The 22,593-nt window shown below is 39.4% G+C and overlaps 1 protein-coding gene across 1 annotated transcript; it reads right to left on the bottom strand.

Annotated features, from left to right (window-relative positions):
* Nucleotides 1–3,240: 3,240 nt before the first annotated feature.
* GTPBP10 (GTP binding protein 10) lies at nucleotides 3,241–17,091 on the bottom strand. The gene is made up of 10 exons (XM_020785148.3): nucleotides 16,935–17,091; nucleotides 14,986–15,179; nucleotides 14,806–14,897; nucleotides 13,545–13,689; nucleotides 11,824–11,897; nucleotides 10,251–10,303; nucleotides 7,223–7,330; nucleotides 5,978–6,055; nucleotides 5,176–5,299; nucleotides 3,241–3,722 (listed from the first exon to the last, which is right to left on the bottom strand). Exons 1-10 carry the CDS (start codon nucleotides 16,965–16,967, stop codon nucleotides 3,520–3,522), a joined length of 1,104 nt encoding a protein of 367 aa, XP_020640807.2. The 5' UTR covers nucleotides 16,968–17,091; the 3' UTR covers nucleotides 3,241–3,519.
* Nucleotides 17,092–22,593: the final 5,502 nt, after the last annotated feature.

Genomic DNA, 22,593 nt, shown 5'->3' with positions numbered 1-22,593 from the left:
ATACGAATCAAGCTAGCATCCAAAGCACAGGCTGACAAAAGAAGTACGGGAACTTTTAAAAGCAGTTGCGGAGCTGTTATGGCAGTAAAGTAGAAACCTGCGACTCGGAACAAGAAGGGGAGGCAAAACAGAGTGGGCTTCGGCTTGTGCCGCCCCACGGCTTGTGCCCACCCCACGGATCTTGCATCCCATCTGTAAAAACCAGTTCCTGCTCACAAACTTAGAATCTAAGAAGACATGACAGAAAAGGACAAATGGGTGGGAAAGGAAAAGGTGGTGGGGGAAAATAAGAATTCTTTTCAGGAGGGCATGATAGTGCTCACGTTCCTCTCCTTATGATGTAGCCTGGTGGACACAGAATGGATTGTGACTCTCAGGCAGTTCTTTGGATTTTAGAAATTTTCTGACCATTTTAATTTGCAATTAGGGTTGCTATAAGTTGGTTCCAACTTGATGGCACAGGAGATACCATACCAGATGAAAGACCAATAGGGAGTAGATTTTCATGAAATGCAATCAGCAGCATTAAATGTTCCCTGTTCACAGTAGGACCAAAATTACCGGAGACTTTCCCTTGAACCTAGTAAAGACAGGATAGTAGGTGCCTTTCCCATCTTTGATCACCAGTTGCAGTTCCATTAATACAGCTATATTCAGAAATTTTTATAAATTGTTACTGCTTACTATTCATGATGATTAGGCATCCTTCAGTCTCAAGAGACTATGGTAACATGCTTTGAATAAAGGACTTGGAACAGCGTGGCTGAGAAGACCAATTTGAGAGTGACAATTCCTTCCAAACTGAAGACAAATACAATCTGTCCCCTGTCCAGCTCCCTGATTTTGCTGGTTCTGGGTCTGCCTCTTTGCCTCCGCCTGCTGAACAAGTGTCTCTTCAAAATGGGAGAGGACATGATGCACCACCTGCCTCCAGGCTGAACACTCAGATGTCAAGGTTTCCCATCTGTTGAGGTCCATTCCTAAGGCCTTCAGATCCCACTTGCAGATACCCTTGTATCGCAGCTGTGGTCTCCCTCTGGGACATTTTCCCTGCACTAATTCTCCATACAGATCTTTTGGAATCTGACCATCAGATGCCATTATGTGGTCTTCCTTCCTTTCCTTGTGATTCATATAACCCTCAATAAGAGTTGTAAGGACAATAATAAGCAGCTGTAGATCTCAGAAATAACACCATCAGAGCTACAAAAATGGCAATATTAGGAGCAGCACACATAGTGCACCAATATTTAACAGATACTTAGGTTTTTGGTTAAAAATTGTATGTTACATAAAACCAATGTTTCTGTAATTTTGATTGACTGTGCCTGGTATTTTTTAACAAAAACATTAAGAATAATAGTGTGCCATCAAGTCAATTCCAACTTATGCCAACCTTTTCCAGCGTTTTCCAGGTAGAGCATACACAGAAGTGGTTTACCACGCTCTTCTTCTGAGGGCTCTCTGAAACTATGCAGCTTACCCAAGGCCACATAGGCTGGCTTTTCTCTCTGAAGGCACAGTGTGAAATTGAACTCCCAACCTCTGGCTCCACAGCCCAATACCTAAAACCATGAAGCTATTCAAAGTGTAGAATGTTATATTTTGAATATTCTCCCCGTTACCACTGTAAAATCTAAGGGAATACATTAGTAAAAAGGGCCGAAAAAATTATTTTAGACTGCAATTTCCAGAATCTCCTTCAAAATTAAATTTTCCAAGCTCTGATCAAGGAGGGAAATCTTTACTCTCAGGAGTTTACTTAAAATGCAGACAGAGTAGGCCTATTGGTGTTAAATGTAAACCAAATCCAAGATACAAAGCATTACTTATTAGTTCATAACAGTCAAACCAAGAAATCAGAAGACAGACTTGGAACGGGTGCAATGAAAGAACTAGAAAAGATAATCAAGTATATGGATGTGTCACAAGAAACTAAAGCCAGGATCATTCACAACATTGTTTTCCCAATTACTATGTACGGAGGTAAAAGCTAGACAGTGAAGAAAGCTAACAGAAAGAAGATTGATTTGTCTGAAATACAGTAGGACTCTGGTATCCTCTGGGGGATCGGTTTGAAACCTCCATGGATGCAGGGGATAACTTTCCTGTGCCATCTTTGTCTCTGAAACAACAAGGAGTTAAAGGACTAAGAAAATTACTTTGGCAGATTATTAAGTAGCAATAGGGTCGAACTGACTGCTCCAAATAAAATTGCTCCATTCTTTTTGATACTAGTTAGTAATCTAGATATCGGTACGTAGCTATCAAACCTTTTAAAGTAGCAGATAGAATCAGAAAACTGTCAGGAATTGCCAGGGAGTCAGCACAATTCATATTCTTTAAAACAAAAGGGAGACTATTTAGTTGGTATTTGCATGCCTCTCCTAGAGTCAAGTTCGTTCATATTTTCCATGCAGGTGTTTCATACTTTATTTGCCTTTTCTGGAGGCCTATCAAAGGAACAACAGCATTTCGGATTGGGTGGATCCAAGATCTTCCTCCAACATCAGACTGAAATGCTCTGTTTGGCACACATAGGGCTGTAACAAAAGCATGACAAGAATCTTGCACGGTACATAGGAACCTGCTTCTACTAAGGCATTGGCCCATCAAGCCTCGTACTGTTCGCTCTGGGAGGAAGCAATAATCTTCCAGTTTCAGGCAGTATTCTTTCCTAGCTATACCAGGAGATCCCTAGTGACCTCCAATGTAACTACTAACCAGATCTGACCTTGTTTGGCATCCCGAACTTAAAACAAGGAGTGTGAGAGGTGGTATGGTGGTATGCTCTGATATATAAGGGATGAATATAGTGCAAACTTTACTATCTTTCTGAGCCTCTCATATTCTTGGTCAGCAGTATGTTACTCTTCTCCTGATTCTGGTGTAAAGTCATATTCTGTCATCTTTGCTTTTCCTCTGTTCATCTTTGGAGGATAGGCTCCATCAAGAGACCTGAACGATTTGGTGCTATGATGCTCTGGGAATGCCATTCCTTACCTAACACACAGAAAACAGAAAGTGACAACTTTATTTTTTAACATTAGCCCACTTGTGCAGATGTTGTAACATAATTATTAGCACTGTTGATGCTAAATAGCTCTTTGTAATTTTAAATATTCCTTTCTGAAATATGTCAAGAATGCAAGCTCACTTAGATTTTGGTGAACTTGTTACACAAATTATGTGCTTATTCTAAATAATGATAGTAAAGGAATCAGAAAGAGTGGCTCCACATTTTAAAACAGACTTACATATTTATTTACAACTTTTTAAATGTATTCTACAACCTGCTTCATTGTGTAATCTGAAGACCTCTATACATTTGATCATTAATTATTCTAACTGAATTTTTTTTTTTTAATTTTACAGAAACTCAAGAACAATATACTCCACTGCTTTTAAAATGATTGGTCTGAACAAGAGAATAGGTCAGGCCCTGATAGCTGGAGAACTCAAGAGACCTATAAAGATTGATGTCTTAATCATCATTCAACAGTGTTTGAGTATAAGGAGCTACTGTATTTCTAACCGCAATTTATGAAGTTGTTGCTTCTGATAATTTTCAATTTCCTTCTCAGCTTCTTCATCTATTACTTTTCTTAAACATGTAACTAGCTTGTCAAGTCCTTCACCGGTATGTGCAGATACGGGGATGATCTCTTTGAATTCGAAAAGGACTTCTGGAATCATCTCTGCTGAAAGTGAATGCATGTATTCTGAAATGATAGAGATTTACAATTAATTTATATGGGACCATGTCTGTATAAAAAGACATTAATTTAAACATAGTACAGAAACATATGATGCAGCTAAATCCAATTATACAACAAATGTAGCCATTTTTAACCACTGCTTCCCATTACATCCTGCAATTTCCTAATTATTTGCTCAAGTGTATAAGGTGTGTTCCGCATGAAATGCAGTAAGAATAAAAACTAGCCCAGTAGCAACACTGTTCGAAATACGAAAACAGTATTTTCAGAAAATAACTTCAGAACTGCCAGATGAGTACAGTTAAAACATCTGCCAGCCCAGAAGCCTTCCTGATTCCATCTACTTACAAAAGAGATGATGGATGGGGGAGAGCCAGGTGAACTAGTGGGGTAATTCTTACACATACACACAAGCAGTATTTTCAGAGGTTTGCGTTTGAACTGCCAGAACAGTGCATTTAAAGGAAATGCTGGCCCCAAAGCCTTCATGATTACATCTATTTCCCACCCCACAAAAAATTCTTTCCACCTTCCGTTGAAGACAAAAGCAACTTCACAATCACATCATACACAACTGTGTGTTCTAACCAAGAACATGGTCTGCTGAAAAGAAAAAAAATTATATTAATACCAGAGATAGGGAAAATTATGTTTTTAACTACATCACTCAGAATCCCCAGCTAGCATGATCCCTTTGACTTGTAGTCCAAATTTATATGCCATATCTGGAATTGTAATGAGAGACTGGCACAACCCGCTGGTCCGGAGGTTCATGCTGGTTTGTTTAGTGGCCAAAAAGGTGTTCGGTGCTTCAAAGCCCTGCCTCCTCTAGCAGGCATCCACTCAGATGCAGCACCCAGAGGAGGTAGGGCAGGGAAGACAGTCCACTGCCTTCAACTCTAAATATAATTCAAAACTGAAGCTTTTTCAAGCATTTGCTACAGTCACACAGCCATATCGCTTTAAAAGACAGTTATACATGTATGAATAGAGGAGATAGGTTGGATCTGTGAGGTTTAATAGTTTTGCTTTCATATTTAATGACCCTACTGGAGTGGAAAGGTGTCAATCAACATGGATATTCTTTGGTTAGGATATGCATGGACAAGAGAGTGTGCACATCAGTTGATGCTATTATACGCTATTTTGGGAACTGTACAGAAAGCATCTAACACATGGTTGCTCAGAGCAGATAAGATACACACATCCATCAGGCTCCAGTACCCCAAACAGAATTGCATAATTTGTCTAGAAAACTACATATTAGGTTTCTGGAACTAATGTGCACAATTATTTATTCAGGGATGTTAGAAATTAAAATAAGACTCCCACAGTTTGTTCTTTTTTAGTATCTCTGTCAAGCAATTGAATGGTTTCCACCAATACGGTTTCCACTGGTGGCTTCACGCCAAACAGATATGACTATTTTATATATTTAAAAAAATGTATGTCTGACCTTCAGGTCTTTGTAGCTGTTCCATAAACTCGTCCAACAATTCTTGTGCATCAGGCAAATCCATTTTATTAACAGCAAGCAGCGCAGATTTAGCTCGAAGTTCTTCCTTATACAGTTCTAGCTCCTTCAAATATAAACCCCAAAAGGCAATTGTAAGGTATTGTTCTTTAATGTATTTGGTTTTATATGAGTTGCTCCACTAAACTCAGAACTTATCAAGCAACAGAGGAGATAAGTAAATAAAGGAAATATCAATGTAGATGTTAACTATCATAAACATCTTGCATACAACAGAGTCTTTGTGGACAATGAGTAACATCCTAGTTTTATAGTTTTGCTGTCTGAATTAATATTTTCAATTACTGTATATTTTTATATAATCTGTATTACAATGCATCGCATCCCAGTTCTGAGAATAAAGGCAGCATATAAATGAAAAATATATGGATAGATGAACAGACGGAGCATGTGAAAGGCATGTCTCTTAATAAGAAAACATGAACCAGGGCCATAACTAGGGTGGAATAACTGGGGATTTGACCCAGGGCACCAACGTGTAGAGAGTTCTGAAATTTAGAGGTGAATCTACTCATGAATGTTAGGAAACTAAACAACAACACCTCTTAGGCATTTTTACTTCTTTTTTTAAAAAAGCAAAAACTTTTTTGGGGGAGGGTACAACTTTCTCCTCCTCTTTCTGGGGGGTATCTTATGCCCATGCATCAGGGCGGAATGGATGGGAAACAGTGCCAACTGTCCCAGGTGTCAAAACTGCTAGTTACAGCAATGCCATCAATCTTACCTTTGTTAGCAGTACTACGGTTTCAAAGGCTGTTCTGAATGGTGTTCTAGAAGAAAGTTGAAACCCAGATACGTCAACCTAGAAAGTTAAAACATCATCATTATCATCATACACCAGCAAATATTTTCTCACACGATTATTCTTCACTAGTTGAAAGAACAAGATGAAGGTAAGGGGAGAGGAACATGAGTTAGTTTTTATATATACATACACAACAGCAATATTTTCAGAAAATAGCATCCATCTTTAACATTTCTGAATAGTTCCTAAGTCAAAGAAAACACTAATTTATTTGTGCAATTTTTATGTGTTACATCCAAAACATGAAGTTACTTGTGGGGAATACTGTTCCCAGAATCCAACAAATGCATGGCCACTGGCTGTGGCATTATGGGAATGCCATAACCAAGCTTAGCTCCATTACTGTCTATACATATTCATTCAAGACCCCTTATGTGATTTTCATTTGTCTTAGCCAAGATCTTATTGGAACCACATCACAGGCATCCCTTTTTCAATTTATCAGCTACACAATTCACTGTAAATGAATGCTTGCTTTTATAATGAAAATGATTATTCTGGACATTCCCTTTGTGCTAACTGGAAGTTAGGGGTCAACCTCTGTTTATGTGCTTTGAGCCTTGATGAACACAACTAGCCACTGATGTAATAAGCTCACTGAATCAGACTAGCAGTGATGCAGGGTGTCACATTGGTTGTTTTTTAAAGGAAAGCACACAGACTCGCCTGGAGTCTCATGGCACAGTGGTTCAACTATAGTACTAAAGTCAAAACTCTGCTCCCATTCAACATCCAATCCCAGTGCATTATGGCAGTTGGCCTCAGGTTCACTCAGCTTTCCATCTTTCTGAAGTCGGTAAAATGAGTACTTATCTCGCTGAGAAGCCAATGTGTAGCCTGTATAATTAAATTTTTTTAACCATGCAGAGGATGGTTTAAGAACTATAGGGTGGTACATAAGAAGCACACTCCCTCCAGGGAGTGCTAGGGAGATGCCCTGATTCCAGCTGGATGTGAGTATATGGTCAGAAGCCACATGGATGGTGCCTTTCCTCTCGCAGCAGAGGTGCTATCTCTGACCTGGCCAACCAAGGGGTTTACACTGAAACTGAGTGGGACCATCAACAATGCAATGGCATGATATACCATGATTAGTGTCTGTCCAAATTTTAAACTAAACAAGGCACTCTAAAGCAGAGAATGAAACCAACCACGTCTTCTTACCACAAAGAGAAGCTGTTTTGTTCTTTCCACATGCTTCAAGAATTTGTGCCCATGACCTTTATTTGCATGTGCACCTTCAATCAATCCTGGAAGGTCAGCCACTGTAATCTACAGGTGAGGAAAATATATCTTTTTCAAAAGATAACTCTCTTTGGGTCTCTTTAATTCATTCAAAGTAGTATCAAAATGTTTAGGAGACTTTCGTTACAGTACGCAATTTGATGAGTTCAAGACACTTTCCTTACTAGAAGAAACTAAAATCACGACTAAAACAGACAAGCATACATACACCCCGCCCCCAAAGTCTCTTCAGTGATACCAGTTATCATTCTACTGTATATCAAGAACTCGGTTTTGTTTGGAATAGCATGCAAAATGCAAAATATATCCACTAATAAAAAAATAATAATGCATGTCTCTACCACAGTTCAAAAGCTACGAAGCCTAAACATCTGAAATATGTCATGAAAACCAAAGATGCTATAGAAACCAATAACATTGGGTTATTTTGTTGGTAGGCAGCAGATGTTCCCAACTATCAGTGAGGACAACACTGGAGGCATGCCTGGGATATTCATTTTTTCAGAATGCCTGTAGGCAGCTCCCTATTATACTCCCCATGGCAGTGTCTCAAAGGCTCTTCAAATATTTAAGGGAATAAGAGAGAAGATGTGCAGCTGCCTACTAAGATTTGCGAGTCCAGTTAGTACAAGGAAAGGCTGAACAAGCAGTAGAATAGACAGGGAAAAACATACAAGAAAATAAGGAGACCAACTGGGAAAAGGGAAATCATTTATTTTGTCTGTTACATAAAACATGGCTCAGGTGAATACAGCAAGAGTGCATATACACATCAAAGATTTTTTTGTCTGACTATGTAATGAAACATAAAACAAGACAAGATTTTTTTTCAAATGTTACTCTTTCTGACTTCCCATGGGTTTAAAAACAAAGTCTCTTCTCCCCTCTAAAATGGAAAATTCAACGTGGTTAGAAGTCTATTGCATGCTACCTCCTTCCTTCTTATGTACAGCTTCTCTCACTTTTCTGTCTGATATTCCTTAAGGTTTGTCATAATCTCTGAACTAATACATAAGGATAGATACTTCTAGTGGGACATAGTGGCGCTGTGGGTTAAACCACAGAAGCCTCTGTGCTGCAAGGTCAGAAGACCAGCAGTCTTAAGACTGAATCCACAAGACAGAATGAGCTTCCTTCACTTGTCCCAGCTCCTGCCAACCTAGCAGTTTGAAAGCATGTAAAAATGCGAGTAGATAAATAGGTACCACTACGGTGGGAAGGTAATGCCATTCCGTGTCTAGTCATGCTGGCCACAAGATCACAGAAACTGTCTTTGGACAAACGCTGGCTCTACAGCTTGGGGACAAAGATGAGCACCGTGCCCTAGAGTTGGAAACGACTGGACTAAATGTCAAGGGGAACTTTACCTTTATCTAGATACTTCTGGCTTGGGAGGCAGAGACTAGTTTGCTGATTTGGGTGATACAGGAAATTATAGCTAATACTAAACCAGAAATATACTGAATGGAGCCGAGGGAGGATTTTGGAACTAAGTCAAAACTACTGCTGTCCCCACAACAACATAGTTGTTTTTCTACTTAATAATGACAGTGATATTCTAAGCTACCTGCATGAAACAGACATAATCTTGTTGCACAGATCACAAAAGTCCTCAGTATTATAAAGAATCAGGCAACTGCCAATTAATTTGCAAGATTGAAAAGAAAACATTGAGAATCATTGATAAAACTGTACAAATATGTATTGGCAAGAGGGATAAAGATGAACAATTGTTTGCATCCATTCTAATTTTACGGCTGCTACAAATTATGGTAATTTTGTGAGGAGGCCTATATGGATATCTAATGGGACTTAAATTGAAAGAATGTACTGAGATGCTTTGAATCTAAAAACTATTAGAGCAAGCTTGATCCTGGAGCGCAATGCTGTTATTCTTCATTTGATACATACTATTTGGACAAAGATTAAAGCATCTGCTAAACTCTTAGTTCCTGGTTGCAGGTGGAAGAGGCAGCACTTTTATGCATTTCACATTTGTGAACTTTGTTGTCAGATGTTGTCAGAACCTCTTGACACAAGCCTTTCATCTTACAGTGGTATTTCCAGAATTACTCTCTCATGTGCCAGCTATAAATTTTAGCACATCAAAGTAACAATTAGGCTATCTAGAAAGGCTTGTGAATGAACATCATCTACTACTCGTCAAAATATGGAATTCATATTTGGAAACAATTTTCTGGAATATAAGACATTTTAGAATTGTTTTAACAGGACTGGGTTTGGTAATTTATAGAAAGGTCGAAATAAATCTGAATAAGGACTACTGGACTTTATTTGGCTTTATGACATTTAACACTTTAACATGGTGTGTTACCTAAATTAACTTGGTAGTACAAAAGAAAAAAGAAAGGAAAAAAGATATCCAACCGGATCTCCATTACCTAGAAATACAGTAACATTTGAGGAGGCTTACTCTTTTGCTTAACTCTTTCCTCTTACTTATCTCTTATTTAAGGTTACAAGACTCCTAAGATACACTCATGCACTTCCAACATTCAATCCCACCACCCTCCTAAATTGCCATTTTTCCTTCAAAGTTTCAGAGATAACTTTTTGCTTAAGAAGCTGAGCTGTTTCTGTCTGCATCCAAAGGATTATGTTTATATACCGAAAATGATAATGGATATTATGGCTGGCATGCTTCAAAGTTTTATCAGTTATGTTGAAGGAGCTGGAAAGGACAAACTATTGGGATGTAAACATTATTTAAAAGAGCCAGGTCCTTCTGGAGCAAAGCGTCATGACTTCAGGGGCACCAGGTCCGAAAATATTCTTAGGCAACTGCTATTTCCCAGAAAAGCGAATCATCAGTGTGCTCTCATCGCAATTCTGGGCCAGTTTTTAAATGATTGGTAACAACCTCAGAATGTAAGTAAACATAGATATCTCTATGATATCATTAATCATTAATGTAATCTTAACGAACCTGCTTGTAATCAGGATATTGAATTGTTCCAAGTTCAGGCTGTATTGTTGTGACTGAAAAATGAAGGGGGAAAGATAACTGTTTTGTGAAATAGTTTAGCACTCTATCCTAAGCACGTATGTATCTGTTGGATACACCCATTTACTCTGCAAGGAAAAACCAAAAGATAACATAATGCTACTTATGGTTTTCAGACTAGCAGCAAGAACAGATAGCAATAGTATAAACCTTCATGAATTTCAGTGCTGATTTTATTAGAGCATATTGAAAACAAATTTCATTATTATTTAGCACTAAAGAACACTATGCTTGATGAAGGATATTTTATTGTGCTGATTGTCTTAAAAGCCAGACAGACTGTTTGACAGGACTGTATCCATTCAATCTCAGACTACAAGCCTTCCTTCTTTTCCAGAAGAGTTTTGATGTATAGGGCAATGCTGGAGTTGGGGTGGCAGGGAATTCAGGCTGCTAACTGCAGGGAAACCTGGAGTTCACAGTTATGGTTATCAGTTGCTATCTTCTTGCATAATGAAGGTCTGTACAGAAATGGCAGTGTCCTCTGCTTCAGATTACAGTACCTGTTTGTGTTCTAGAGCTATGTGAGAAGATGTCATCTGGGATGATCTCCATTAGCTCATGCCTTTCCACATGTGTGTGTGTGGGGGAAGCATGCATCAATGTGGATCATGGAGGGGTTGCTAGGATCACTGTGGGAATGGTTGTCAATATTGCATGATCTGCTGCTTGTACTGCTACTGTTTTGCTTTCTACCTTCCTGATGTGAACACTGAAATAGCAGTGTATCAGTATATCGACTACTATAACAAAGGGATTACATAAATTGCAAACTTTAAGTATAGCATACTCATTTCTACAATTTTATCTTAAAAATTCTGACAGTTTTCACAGAGGCGGCTGTATTTATTTGTGGCAGCAGCAACTCTTTTTAAGACTAACATATATTTCATTGTGAGCTTTGGACACAGTTTGGATCTGAAGAAGTGGATTACACCTATTAGAGCTCACACTGAAAAACTGACCAATCTTACAGATGCCACAATAATTTGGTTTTATTGTTGCTTTGTTCCTCAAACTGCCGGTAGCAGAAAGTCTTTAGTCCTGCTTTAGCTAGATTGTTTTTGTTTGGAATTCTGTATCTGAATTCTGCCCCTTATCTAACTTAATAAACACATATACTCTTAAACCATACTCTCATGTCTCCCCCTCATCTACTACAACAGGACACTGTTATGTTACAATAAGGCAAAGGCTGTAGTTTGGTGGTAAAGAATCTGCTTTGCATGTGGAAGGTATCAGATCCAATCCCTGGCATCTCCAGGTAGGGATAGATAAGACTCCTTCCTGAAACCCTAGAGAGTCACAGCCAGTCAATGTTGACAGTACAGGACTATGGCCTTACCCAGTATATAACAGCTTCCTAATCTTCCTATGTGAGATCTGGAGGGATGAAATCTTCTACCCTCAATATTTCAACTGCACAATATCCGCACATATACCAAGGGATTAAGACCTGGATCCCAAAGGTAATGGGTATTAATTGGTTTCTTACAGGCATAATCCGCAACCTGAGGAGTGGCGCGAGAAATCTTGGTTAGCAAAGAAGACTTTCCTGCATTTGGAAATCTGGAATAAAATAGGGATTATAAAATTACCAATCAGTATGTTTACAATACTGTAAATAAAGCAATAAAGAACAATAAAGCAATTTCTGTGCCAGCTTTATAAAAATCTATTTTACATATGAATATTGACTAAATCAAGAAAACATATATAAAAAAAGCAGACAACTCTAGAGTGAGAGAAGAAGCAGGCAACTTCTTTCAAAAGCATATTTTTAAAAATTAGTTTTCAGTTACTGTACAATATATGTGCAGTTGGGATGATTTCACTCTTATCTATTTAAAAGTTAAGTCATATCCAGATGTTTACAGTGTAAGGTATTAATTTTCAACAGCTTTACTAATATTTACCCCAGTAAATCTTTCTACAATATTCTAGAATCTAGGCACTAAGAAAGATGTATATTCAGACTATTTCTGTTCATATACTTAATACATCTGTTCCATATATTATAAAAGAGGTAAACAATGAGATGTTCTTGCTGTGCGTGTATCTGTTCGGTCTTTCTATTAAAGCTATTTCCCACAAACTGCTTTTCTACTGGAGCTCCTTAGTCAGCTTCAAGTTAGCAGCCATCCCAAGTCTGGCAGCTGCCCAAAAAGGGTTAAGAGTTTCTTTATCATGTAGGTCTCCTGTTTTTTTAAACTCACTATAAATTGTTAATAACACAGCAGGAAAATGGGAAGAGAAATTAAAAAGGCAGTAAAACTCCTGTAATACTAAAAACACCCACTCAGGTAAATATTCATAAGTGAAACAGTTTACCAATTAAATGTGACAAAACATTTTTTTTAATTAAGGCTTATGAGTTTTTGCAGCTTGCTATCTAATTTCACAGCAAACACTCCCAAATTTTGGCAGCAGATGTCAATGGCAGTTTTTTTTAAAAAAACTTGTAATTTAAAAAATCATTTTTATGTGGGTTATGCGGCAGCTCTAAGAGGGCAAGGGTTTAACTGGTTCCTGCTTTTACATTACACGAAACATTTCAAAAATTATTATAATTATTATAACTACATCAATCAGAGTTAGATGTGCTTATTCTGAAATACAGGTAACAATGTAAGCTTAATACTCCCCCCCTCCCTTTATGGTAGTGTAATTTGTGTTTACGTGATCTCATAATAAAGCACTTAGGAACCTACAGAAATGGAAAAGTAAACTCAGACTGAGATCAAAGCTGAAGCTTTCAGAGCCTGATTCTCAATTCAACAAATATGTTTCCATGACTCCCTAATTCTGCCCTCTGCCATAGCATAAAAACAACAACAAATCTGAAAGTTGATATAGAATCAATGGAGAGAAAAGTCAAAAGTACTTCAGTGGCAGTGCTTTAAATACCCAACCCATGCTCATTTTAGTTGTGTATACAGCTATGGTTTGTCACTGTGTGAATTATGAACAAGAACTCAGATTCATGTTTAAACCAGCAACAGACTGTGAAGAGCAGCTTCAACAGCAGGCTCAATATTTCTTGTATTTCTTGTGGCCATGGAGTGACAGCTACAAGTACCTGGAGACAGTGGAACTGTGTAATTATTATTCACTAAATCTACCTGTGTGGATACTTTCTGGACAAGGGCAACCACTTCAATATATACATACAATTTGAGAGACTCAGATGTACAGTTTTCACATTCCAAGACTCACCCAACTAAGCCAGCATCTGCTATAAGTTTTAGATCAAGATGAATTAGGTGTTTTTGACCTTTGGAGGGCCGGAAATTTGTAACTGGGGATCCGCCTAGACCCCCGTATGCCACAAGTAGTCTGTCTCCTTCTTTGTTCAGTTCACCTAAAAATAAAGATTGTACAAAAGTTCAGAAGTAATAATTTCTTTTTTCAAACAATCTCAACAAATACAATTTACAGTCAAATAGACACTTATTTCAACTTCTAATTTAACATTTCATGTTGTTCAGACATGAGGCTTTTTTAAAGTACTAACACATATCTCAAAACATATCTTGGTATCAAATATATTGTAAGTTTCCCACCACAGAGATGATAAACACACTGTGTAACAAAACTACAGTTTAAAGGGGGGGACATTGTGGGGAAAAATAAACCATGGACATTCTTATAAAATATTATTCATAATAAGGCTGAAATCAATAAGAACCCGCTTAACAGTGCAACATAAACATGAACTTGCATCAACTATACCAAATATATTCTCTTTTATTAATCAACAGCTACAGTATTAAACTGTCTCTGAGAATTATCAAATGTTCCTAACATTTGTCACAACTGTATATGCTGGCAGTACTAGCATGAAAATCATGCTTCTGACAATGTACTGGATTAGTGGAAGAGACCATAAAACTAAGCCAAAGTGATTCAACTTTTTCCATCTGAGTGCTGAACTGAATTTCAGAGAAATTATTGGCCAAAAGGTGTGGCTATTAACGAATATATAGCCAGTAACAAAGCTTTAGGAGAGATACTGAAAATTTTCAGAATGGAGTACTATCTATCTATCTATCTATCTATCTATCTATCTATCTATCTATCTATCTATCTATCTATCTATCTATCTATCTATCTATCTATCTATCTATCTATATCTATCTATCTATCTATCTATCTTATTTTAAACAAGCTTGGAAACTACTAGTAAACAATGATATCTTAGGGAAAGGGATCAGGCCACTTGCAGAAAACCTTAGGAGGTCCCCAGAGACTGAGATAAGCCATTATTTCCAGCCTCAGAAAAATCATACAACTGAAAAGTCTTTACTATTTCTTGGTTGGGTGGATTTCAGATGGGAGACTCTTACCTGCAGTGTTGAAATCACTATATAAACCTTTCAGCATGAGGATACATGTATTAAATATTTGCTCAGCAGACAGTTTCCAGATATTTTGATTCATGACAATAATGTAAGAGCAGGAAGCCAAAGATCCTTACCAAACACTTTTCCATCGTCTGTAACAACTGATATTCCTGGAGGCACATTGACTTCACAATCCTTTCCTTTAGCTCCTTTCAGTGCGACAATACTTGAGGGACAAATAAATAAATATGATTATTTTCTGAGAGAGAAAAGAGTCAGATCACATTAATTTGCAGTGAGTGAGAAATACTCACCTACTATGAGCTCCGTTTCCAGCAACAAACCGTCTTTTGGGATACTGACTTTTCATTTTCTTCAAGGTAACCCTTCCGTCAGCTACCAGCCAAACATCACCACCTTTTCCTCCTTGCCCACCATATCGAGGATGGCCCATCCCACCAGCTCCTCCCTTCACATAGATCCTCAGGTCATCTATAAAGCTTCCATACTGCCGAAAGAATACATTGAATGCAAAGTTATTTCGGATTTACTATCTAACTACTTTTGATAATGAAAAGTGGGAGCTGTACAGAGAGGGCTTGTATAATGCAAGGATTTCCTTCAAAGGAAACAGGACAGCTGTAAATAAGAGCTAAGCTATGCACTTCTCTGTCCTCATTGCTATGTATTCCCCAAGAAGAGTGCTGCCTGTTTTCCATGACAATCATACAAAGGAAAGTAGAAAGGTAAGCTATTGGGATAGTGTCAAAACCTGCTTATGCCCCAGTAACCATTAATAATGAAGTTCAATCTTATTGGCAGAGTCCCATCCTTAGGTATCAGGAATCACACTTATGGATACAGACTATACTGAAAAGCAACTTCATTTGACAAGGAGCTCAACAAGATCTCTTAACCACTCAAGAAGACTCAGTTGAGGTTACTGCCACTAATTTTTTTCAACAAGTCTATGTTTTCAATACAGTAGCAGATTCACAGGCAGCATTATAACATATTCCTCAGCGTGAAGATGCAACAAATAGAATCAGCCTTCCACTTCAATGTATGTTTGCCATGCCACAGTTAAAACAACAGGAATCTGCGGGGGGGGGGGAGAAATCCCCCTTCATACATCTGCTCATGTTTCCAAGTGGACAATATTTTATTAGGTCCAAGTAAAATTCCACAGAGTGTAAAAGCTTCCGAGTTCTTCATTAAACTAGGTCAGGTTTCAGCAAAATGCAGTCCCCCAAGGGCATTTTGAGGCCCCAACGGTTCCTGAAATAAACCCCCTATAGAAGGCTCCCCCTCTTCTTTAAAAAGTGAATTTCTGCTCCTGTTGGCACGAGTTTTCACTTTATGGGCTCTAGCTCTCCCCACCATAAAACAACAACAAACACAGAAATCGGCGTCCTGCCACTTTCTAATATTTTTTCCTAAAAATCTTTTAATCAGCAGCTACTCATTTCCCCCCCCCCCCAATAGCTGCTAAAAAAAGTAGGGATGTGGGAAGAAAGGGAGCCCAAAACTTTGGCCTGATGTAGCCACACACGAATTGTTTAATTTCTGTCTCCGTAACAGTCTTATCCGATAGGCTTGTCTGAAACACAGCAACTGATTCAGTGACCTAGTGGCTATTTATTCTCTCCAGTAATAAGGGTCAGAAGGTATATCCCACCAGTGGGAGGACAAGATTCATCCAGACATTCCAGTTTTACCTTGCTTTCCCTCCAATAAACCACAAGGCAGCCTAAACCTACTTAAGACACTGCTTTCTAATTTTCCCTCCTGTTGTTTGGACCTAAACTAGTCGCACCTGTGTGCTGCTGGCAGGCTTGCTGCAGGCAACTGGTTGGCAGGGTGAGAAGACTGGGCCAGGGAGGCCACTGGTCTGGTCCATCACAGGTCTTGTTGTGTTCTTATGGCCTGTGACAATTTTAATTATAAAATGTTTTGGGTTGTTTTTTGTTTTTTTTAATCACAATCCTCAGCTGGGAAACAAGGTGGAAGGGGACTATAAACAGTTGAGGAGCCACATACATACATAGATAGGCAAGCAGATAGCACGCTTTGCATTTAAAACTCTAATTTCATGAGGGAAGGCAAGGAGACCTTCCTTTGTTTAACTTAGTAACTCATGACAGGAAAACGCGTCTCTTTTCACACCCACCCACCCAAAACAAACAAGATTTAACGAGGCACCAAGGGCCCCTCGAGCACAGGCACCCGCTTTAGCCCCAAGGCGAGGCTGAGACGCACTAACCTTCCTGAACAGGGCTCGGCTAACCCACACCATGACCGCGGCCGCACGTCAGAAAACCTTCCCCGCTGTTTCGCCGCCCGTTCTGACGACACGCGGAGGGTGGGAGGGAAGGAGGCAGGCAGCGGGCCGCGCCGGAGAGTGACGCCAGGCCGCCAACCCGCCCATTCCGGGGCTGGACGGAGGAGGAGGAGGAGGAGGCTCTGCGAGTCGGGCGTGGATGACGGGAAGCAGGACGCGGGCACGAAGGGGGAGCAGAGGCGAAGTCACGCGTGTTTTGCGTGTCACTGCGGGGCCGGGTAGGGGGGGGACACACTGAAGTGTCAGGAAACTAGGTTGGCAAAGCGGCTTGGGCGGCCTCTTCCGACCTGGCTTTCTATTTCTAAACATGCCCACCGAGAAGGAAGCCGCCCTCCCCGCGGGTTCAGTGGGCATCTTTTCTGAGTGGCCCACTTCCAGAAAGCATCATCTTTCGAAAACAGCCTCTTGCTTGCAAACGTAAAAGATGACCATTGTGATCATGGGATATGCGTTCGAAAGTTGGTGTAAAAGAGGGAAGCCAGTCAAAGACTGGCATGCAAAAAAAAATGCAGGTTGCGATTAATATTAAAACCTTGCATGGTGTGATGAAGGGGTTTGAATCTTGAACACTAAATGGATTAACTGGTGGTTTCAAACAGTCCCGTGCCTCCATCAGGTAGTGATTCTAAGCACTGATCCTGGTGGTCCTGACATCAGGGGCATCTGGTCTGTGCTGCAGGGTTTGAACCTGGGTATTCCTTGTTCCTGAACTCCCAGGATTCAAGGCCTCAGAATGTCTTATCCCAAGCAGAGTGTGCTATCCTTTCTTCTCCTGTGCTATTCTGGCTCTTTCTTATTCTTCTTCCCCACTCTGTGGCTTCATTCTCTCCTCAATAGGAGGGTTTTTGAGGTCTCACCACTCCTCTACACTTCCTCATGTGGAATCATAAATTTTTCCCACTGGTGTTTCCAGGGATTTCTATCCACATCCACTTTCATCCCAGTGGGAGTATTCACCTCTCTTTTCTTCTGTCTCTCCTGCTTCTTATTACTTCCCTCTCCATTATATACCACTGTCCCCTCCTACTTTTCTATTCCAATCTTTTCCAGCTGTTGCTTCACCTCCCTCACCATTTTCTCTATCTTATCCTTAGACCCAACTCCTTCCTCATTTGGTTTTCCTCTGTCTTGCCCCATGTCTTTCTATTTCTTTTCTTTGCCCTTCAGATTCTGTCTTGTCTCTTTCTTTCATGGGGTGGTCACTTTCCATATGATCTGGTGCTTCCCCTTCTGGGCACCTATAGTTCTTTCCCATTTCTCTGTAGGGAAGGATGGCACTCGAACCAAGATGGTACCGGAACAGCTGTTCTCCTCACAGTGCATATGATTGAAGGCTGAAGAAGTTTGTTCTCTTAAACTGAATATTTTCTGGGCAGCTCACTTAAATCAAGACAGCACACACACACAAAAAAAAAACAGATTAGGCACAAAGGCATAGTGGCTTTTCGTGTCTTGCTTATTTTGTTTATTATGTGCCATCAAGTTGCCCTTGATTTATGGCAACCCTATGAATAAACAATCTCCAAAATGTGTGATCTCAACAGCCCTGCTTAGTTCTTGTAAGTCATGCATGTGGCTTTCCTTTATGGAGACAATCCATTTCCTATTTGGACTTTCTCTGTTCCTGCTACCTTTAACCTTTCACAGCATTATTGCCTTTTCCAGTCTTTATTTACAGGCATTAATTTATACCCTAAAGTTAGGATAAAAATGTGACTTTTCAAAGTTCTTTTTATTTCCTACACGAAAAAGTCTATATTTCAATCTGTTCCAAGATCTTTGCCATACTGCAAACTGTAACACGACTCCATTCTCTCTATCCTAGAATTCATCAGTGCAGCAGGCAAAAGAACAGCATTTTCCTGAAATCTTAATACAGTGGTGCCTCGACTTACGACCATCATTCGTTCCAGAAGATGGACATAACTCGAAATGATCATAAGTCGAAGCACCATTTCCTGTTGAAATGAATTGGAACGCGATTAATCCATTCCAGAATAAAAAATTTAAAAACCAAATAAAATAAAAATGAAACACTGCAAGCCCCATAGGAATGCGCTGAGGCTACCAAAAAAAAAAAAAAAAAAAGCCAGCCAAAAATAAACAACGGAGCAATCCCTGAAGGTGCTGGGGCTTTAAAAAAAGGTAGCAGAGCAAGCCCCATCAGAAGGTGCTGGGGCTGAAAAAAAGTCACCAAAAACAAAACAACACAGCACAGAAACATAACCCCCTAGCCAAAAGCCACCCTGCAAAACCCATCCAGAAAGGCAGTTTTTAAAAAGCAGAAAGCAGCACCTTACCTTACCAGGCAGTCCCAAGCCTCCCTGCAAACAAACACACTCTCACTGAGAAGCAGAAGCCAGGCAGTCCGAAGCTACCTCCGATCGCACACTCTCTAACTGCTGGGGTGAAAGAGCTACAAAGAAGCAGCCTCTTTGCCACCGGCAGTTATCAATTTGAATTTCCCACCTTTCCCCCCTGCCTTTTTTGTGTTCGTAACTGGAAGCTCCAGCCGCAAGTCGAACCAAACTTTTGCAGCCGGAGCTGGCCGTAATTCAAAATGGTCATAAGTTGGGACTTTCGTAAGTTGGGGCACCACTGTATTGCTAAAGGCTTGTAAACATTGTAAACACATCCCTTTGAGTGCCAAATTTATATGCCATTATTTGTGTTACAGATATGAAGTGGCACCATCAAAGATAAGAAAAGACTACATAATAAAGTATCCCTAAGTGGATTAACCAATGAACTAATAAGTTAACTGGAAAGCTGTGGTTGATAACAATAATTTGCTATGAAGTCTGTTCCAATTTACGTTCTAGTGGCATTCTGGGACCAAGCAGCTTGCCCAGAGCTACACAGTGTTAGGGAACATGACTCCATCTGCCACACATACTTGGCAGTGTCCAAGAGGCATTCAAAGTCCCAGTGTTAGCTCTGCAACCAGGCACTCCAGTTTACTCAACTATACTACTTCTTGTAGTTATTGTAAAACTTCTATTGTTTCTGTGCCCAATTTTATTCCTAAAGTTATATATTCATCACATGTAGTCCATATTTAGAGGTGTCCTGGTCTTTTCAGAACTATTCAACTCACAGGTATATTTTCCTTGTACCTTGTCTACTTAGAAATGTCTACTTAAGAAAAGTCCGAGCTTTGGGTTTATTTGCTAAAAAGTCCATTTGATTGTCATTGGACACTGATGAGAAATGACTGAGGGGCTAAATAGGTTAAAATAGGATCCAGCCTAGATCAGCTTGAGCACTGGGCAGAAAACAACAGAATGGAATTCAACTGAGTGAAGTACAAAGTACTGCAGTTAGGAAAAAGAAACCAAATGCACAGTTACAAGATGGGGGATACCTGGCTCAACTGTACTACAAGCAAGAAGGATCTGGAAGTCATAGATCACAAGCTGAATATGAGCCAACAGTGTGATTATGGCTACAAAAAAGAAAAGGAAAGGAAAAAAAGGGAAAAAAAAGGCAAATGCTATTTTTTGGCTGCCTTAACAGAAGTATAGTCTACATATCCCATGAGGTACTAGTTCCTCTCTATTTGCCACTGGTTAGCCCTCATCTTGAATACTGTGTCCAATTCTGGACACCACACTTTAAGAAAGATGCTGACAAATTGGAGCAAGTTCAAAGGAAGGCAACAAAGATAATCAGGGGCACGGAAACCAAGCCTTATGAAGAAAGACTGAAAGGATTGGGCATGTTTAGCCATGAGAAAAAAAGATTGCAGGGAGACATGATAGCACTTTTCAAATACTTGAAAGGCTGTTATACAGAGGAGGGGCAGGATTTGATCTCTGTCATCTCAAAGTGCAGGACACACAACAATGGGCTCAAGTTACAGGAAGCCGGATTTTGATTGAATATCAGGAAAAACGTCCTAACTGTTAGAGCAGTAAGACAGTGGAACCAATTCCCTTGAGAGGTGGTGAGTGCGCCAATACTGGAGGCATTCAAGAGAAATTTAGACAACCACTTCACAAGTATCTGCACAGACCAGGGGGTATAGGCCCCTTCCTACTTCATGATTCTAAGTTATCAGAATGCTAAGTTATTAGAATACCTAACACTAACTATCTAGATTTCACGAGCATGACTGATTTCTTTATAAATTCTGTGGAGTAACTGCCCCATTTGCCTTAGATGTTGTTTTAAGATTTTCTCCAGAATGGTCAGCTGAAAGCATGTAAGAAGAAACTAGTACTATAATTCCCTGAGCAGATTTTATACATATTTATGTACAGTATTAGTTATACTCCAGAAATGCATAAAACACACTCAACAAAGAAAAGCAGAAACAAATTAGCCTTACCTTTCTGGAAAGATTGTGTTTGACATTTAGAAAGAATATATAAATACAGAAATAATAAATTTTATATAGTACACAACCCACTCTTCTACTTAAGGGATTATGGAAGAAATGTTTCTGAACTTTATGATAGTGATCATTGTTTGCTTGCATAATCTCCCTAGTGGCAGTTTATTTGTCTATTTGTATGTTTAGCAGTTGCAAGTGGCAATTGTATGTGCCACGTGGAATTTGGTTCCTCTTAACTTCGGAAATCACTCCAATTGACTTGAATTGAGTCAGACTACCCAGTTTTCTTCCGTAGTTGAGTATGTAGAGAGAAAAGTCAGTTTATGTCCTATAAATGCAAAAACAAAGGGATTTCTTCCACCGGTAATGCCCTAGATGGCTGATAACAAGGGAGCAATTAGTGCTATCTTCAATATTTCTAGTCTCTAAGCAGCCTGACAGTGTGATCCTAACCTTACTGAAAAACAAACCCTATTGGCTAGAAGATCACATTGATTTTGGTGGTACTCTTCGCCAGGTAAATATACTTAAATAGAAGTGCTTAGATTGATGTCCACTAAGTACTGTGAAAGTACTCAATTTTGAGATGATTGTATTGTATTTATATCTTTATTATTTTATTTGGTAAGTTACATTTTCCTAACACCATATTCATCAACAGATAGTTATCCTGGCCTGTTTAATAATTGTGTACTCTGAAGTCAATTATGATTTACCACAAACTTTTCCAGGTTTTTCCAAGTAGAGAATACTCAGAAGTGGTTCACTTTTCCCTTCTTCTGGGGGCACCCTGGGCTTGGACAGCTTTCCGATGACTACACAGGCTGCCTCTTCTTCCAGGAGGCACAGTTGGGAATTGAGCATTCAAGCTTTGCCTCCACTACCAGATACTTAATACAGTGGGGTCTTGACTTGAGAACTTAATCCGTATTGGAAGGCGGTTCTCAAGTCAAAAAGTCTGTAAGTCAAGTCTCCATTGACCTACAGTGCATTGAAAACCGATTAATCCCGTAACAGGCCGTTTTTGTTCCATTTTGGTTTTTTTCTGGTCTCTAAGTCAAATCTCAGTCTGCAAGTCAAACCTAAATTTTGCGGCCAGAGAAGTCTGTAACTCAAAAAGTCTGTAAGTCAAGCTGTCTGTAAGTCAAGGGTCCACTGTACACGGAGCTATCCAGCCAACTTTGTTTAGGAAGTGGAAATATTCTTCTCTTTTCTAATTTGAAAAAGGAAGATGATGCTTTGGGA

This window comes from Pogona vitticeps, chromosome 6 (genome assembly GCF_051106095.1).
Source record: "Pogona vitticeps strain Pit_001003342236 chromosome 6, PviZW2.1, whole genome shotgun sequence".
NCBI classification, from domain to species: domain Eukaryota; kingdom Metazoa; phylum Chordata; class Lepidosauria; order Squamata; family Agamidae; genus Pogona; species Pogona vitticeps.
This window is presented reverse-complemented; position numbering and strand designations above follow the sequence as displayed.

Excerpts from the sequence above, each read along its gene's own strand:
- GTPBP10 (XM_020785148.3), bottom strand. The coding sequence starts at position 16,967 with ATGGTGTGGGTTAGCCGAGCCCTGTTCAGGAAG. Across the intron at positions 13,690-14,805 it reads AGACGATGGAAAAGTGTTTG|GTGAACTGAACAAAGAAGGA; the intron begins GTAAGGATCTTT and ends CTTTATTTTTAG. Across the intron at positions 6,056-7,222 it reads CAAAACAGCTTCTCTTTGTG|GTTGACGTATCTGGGTTTCA; the intron begins GTAAGAAGACGT and ends TTAACTTTCTAG.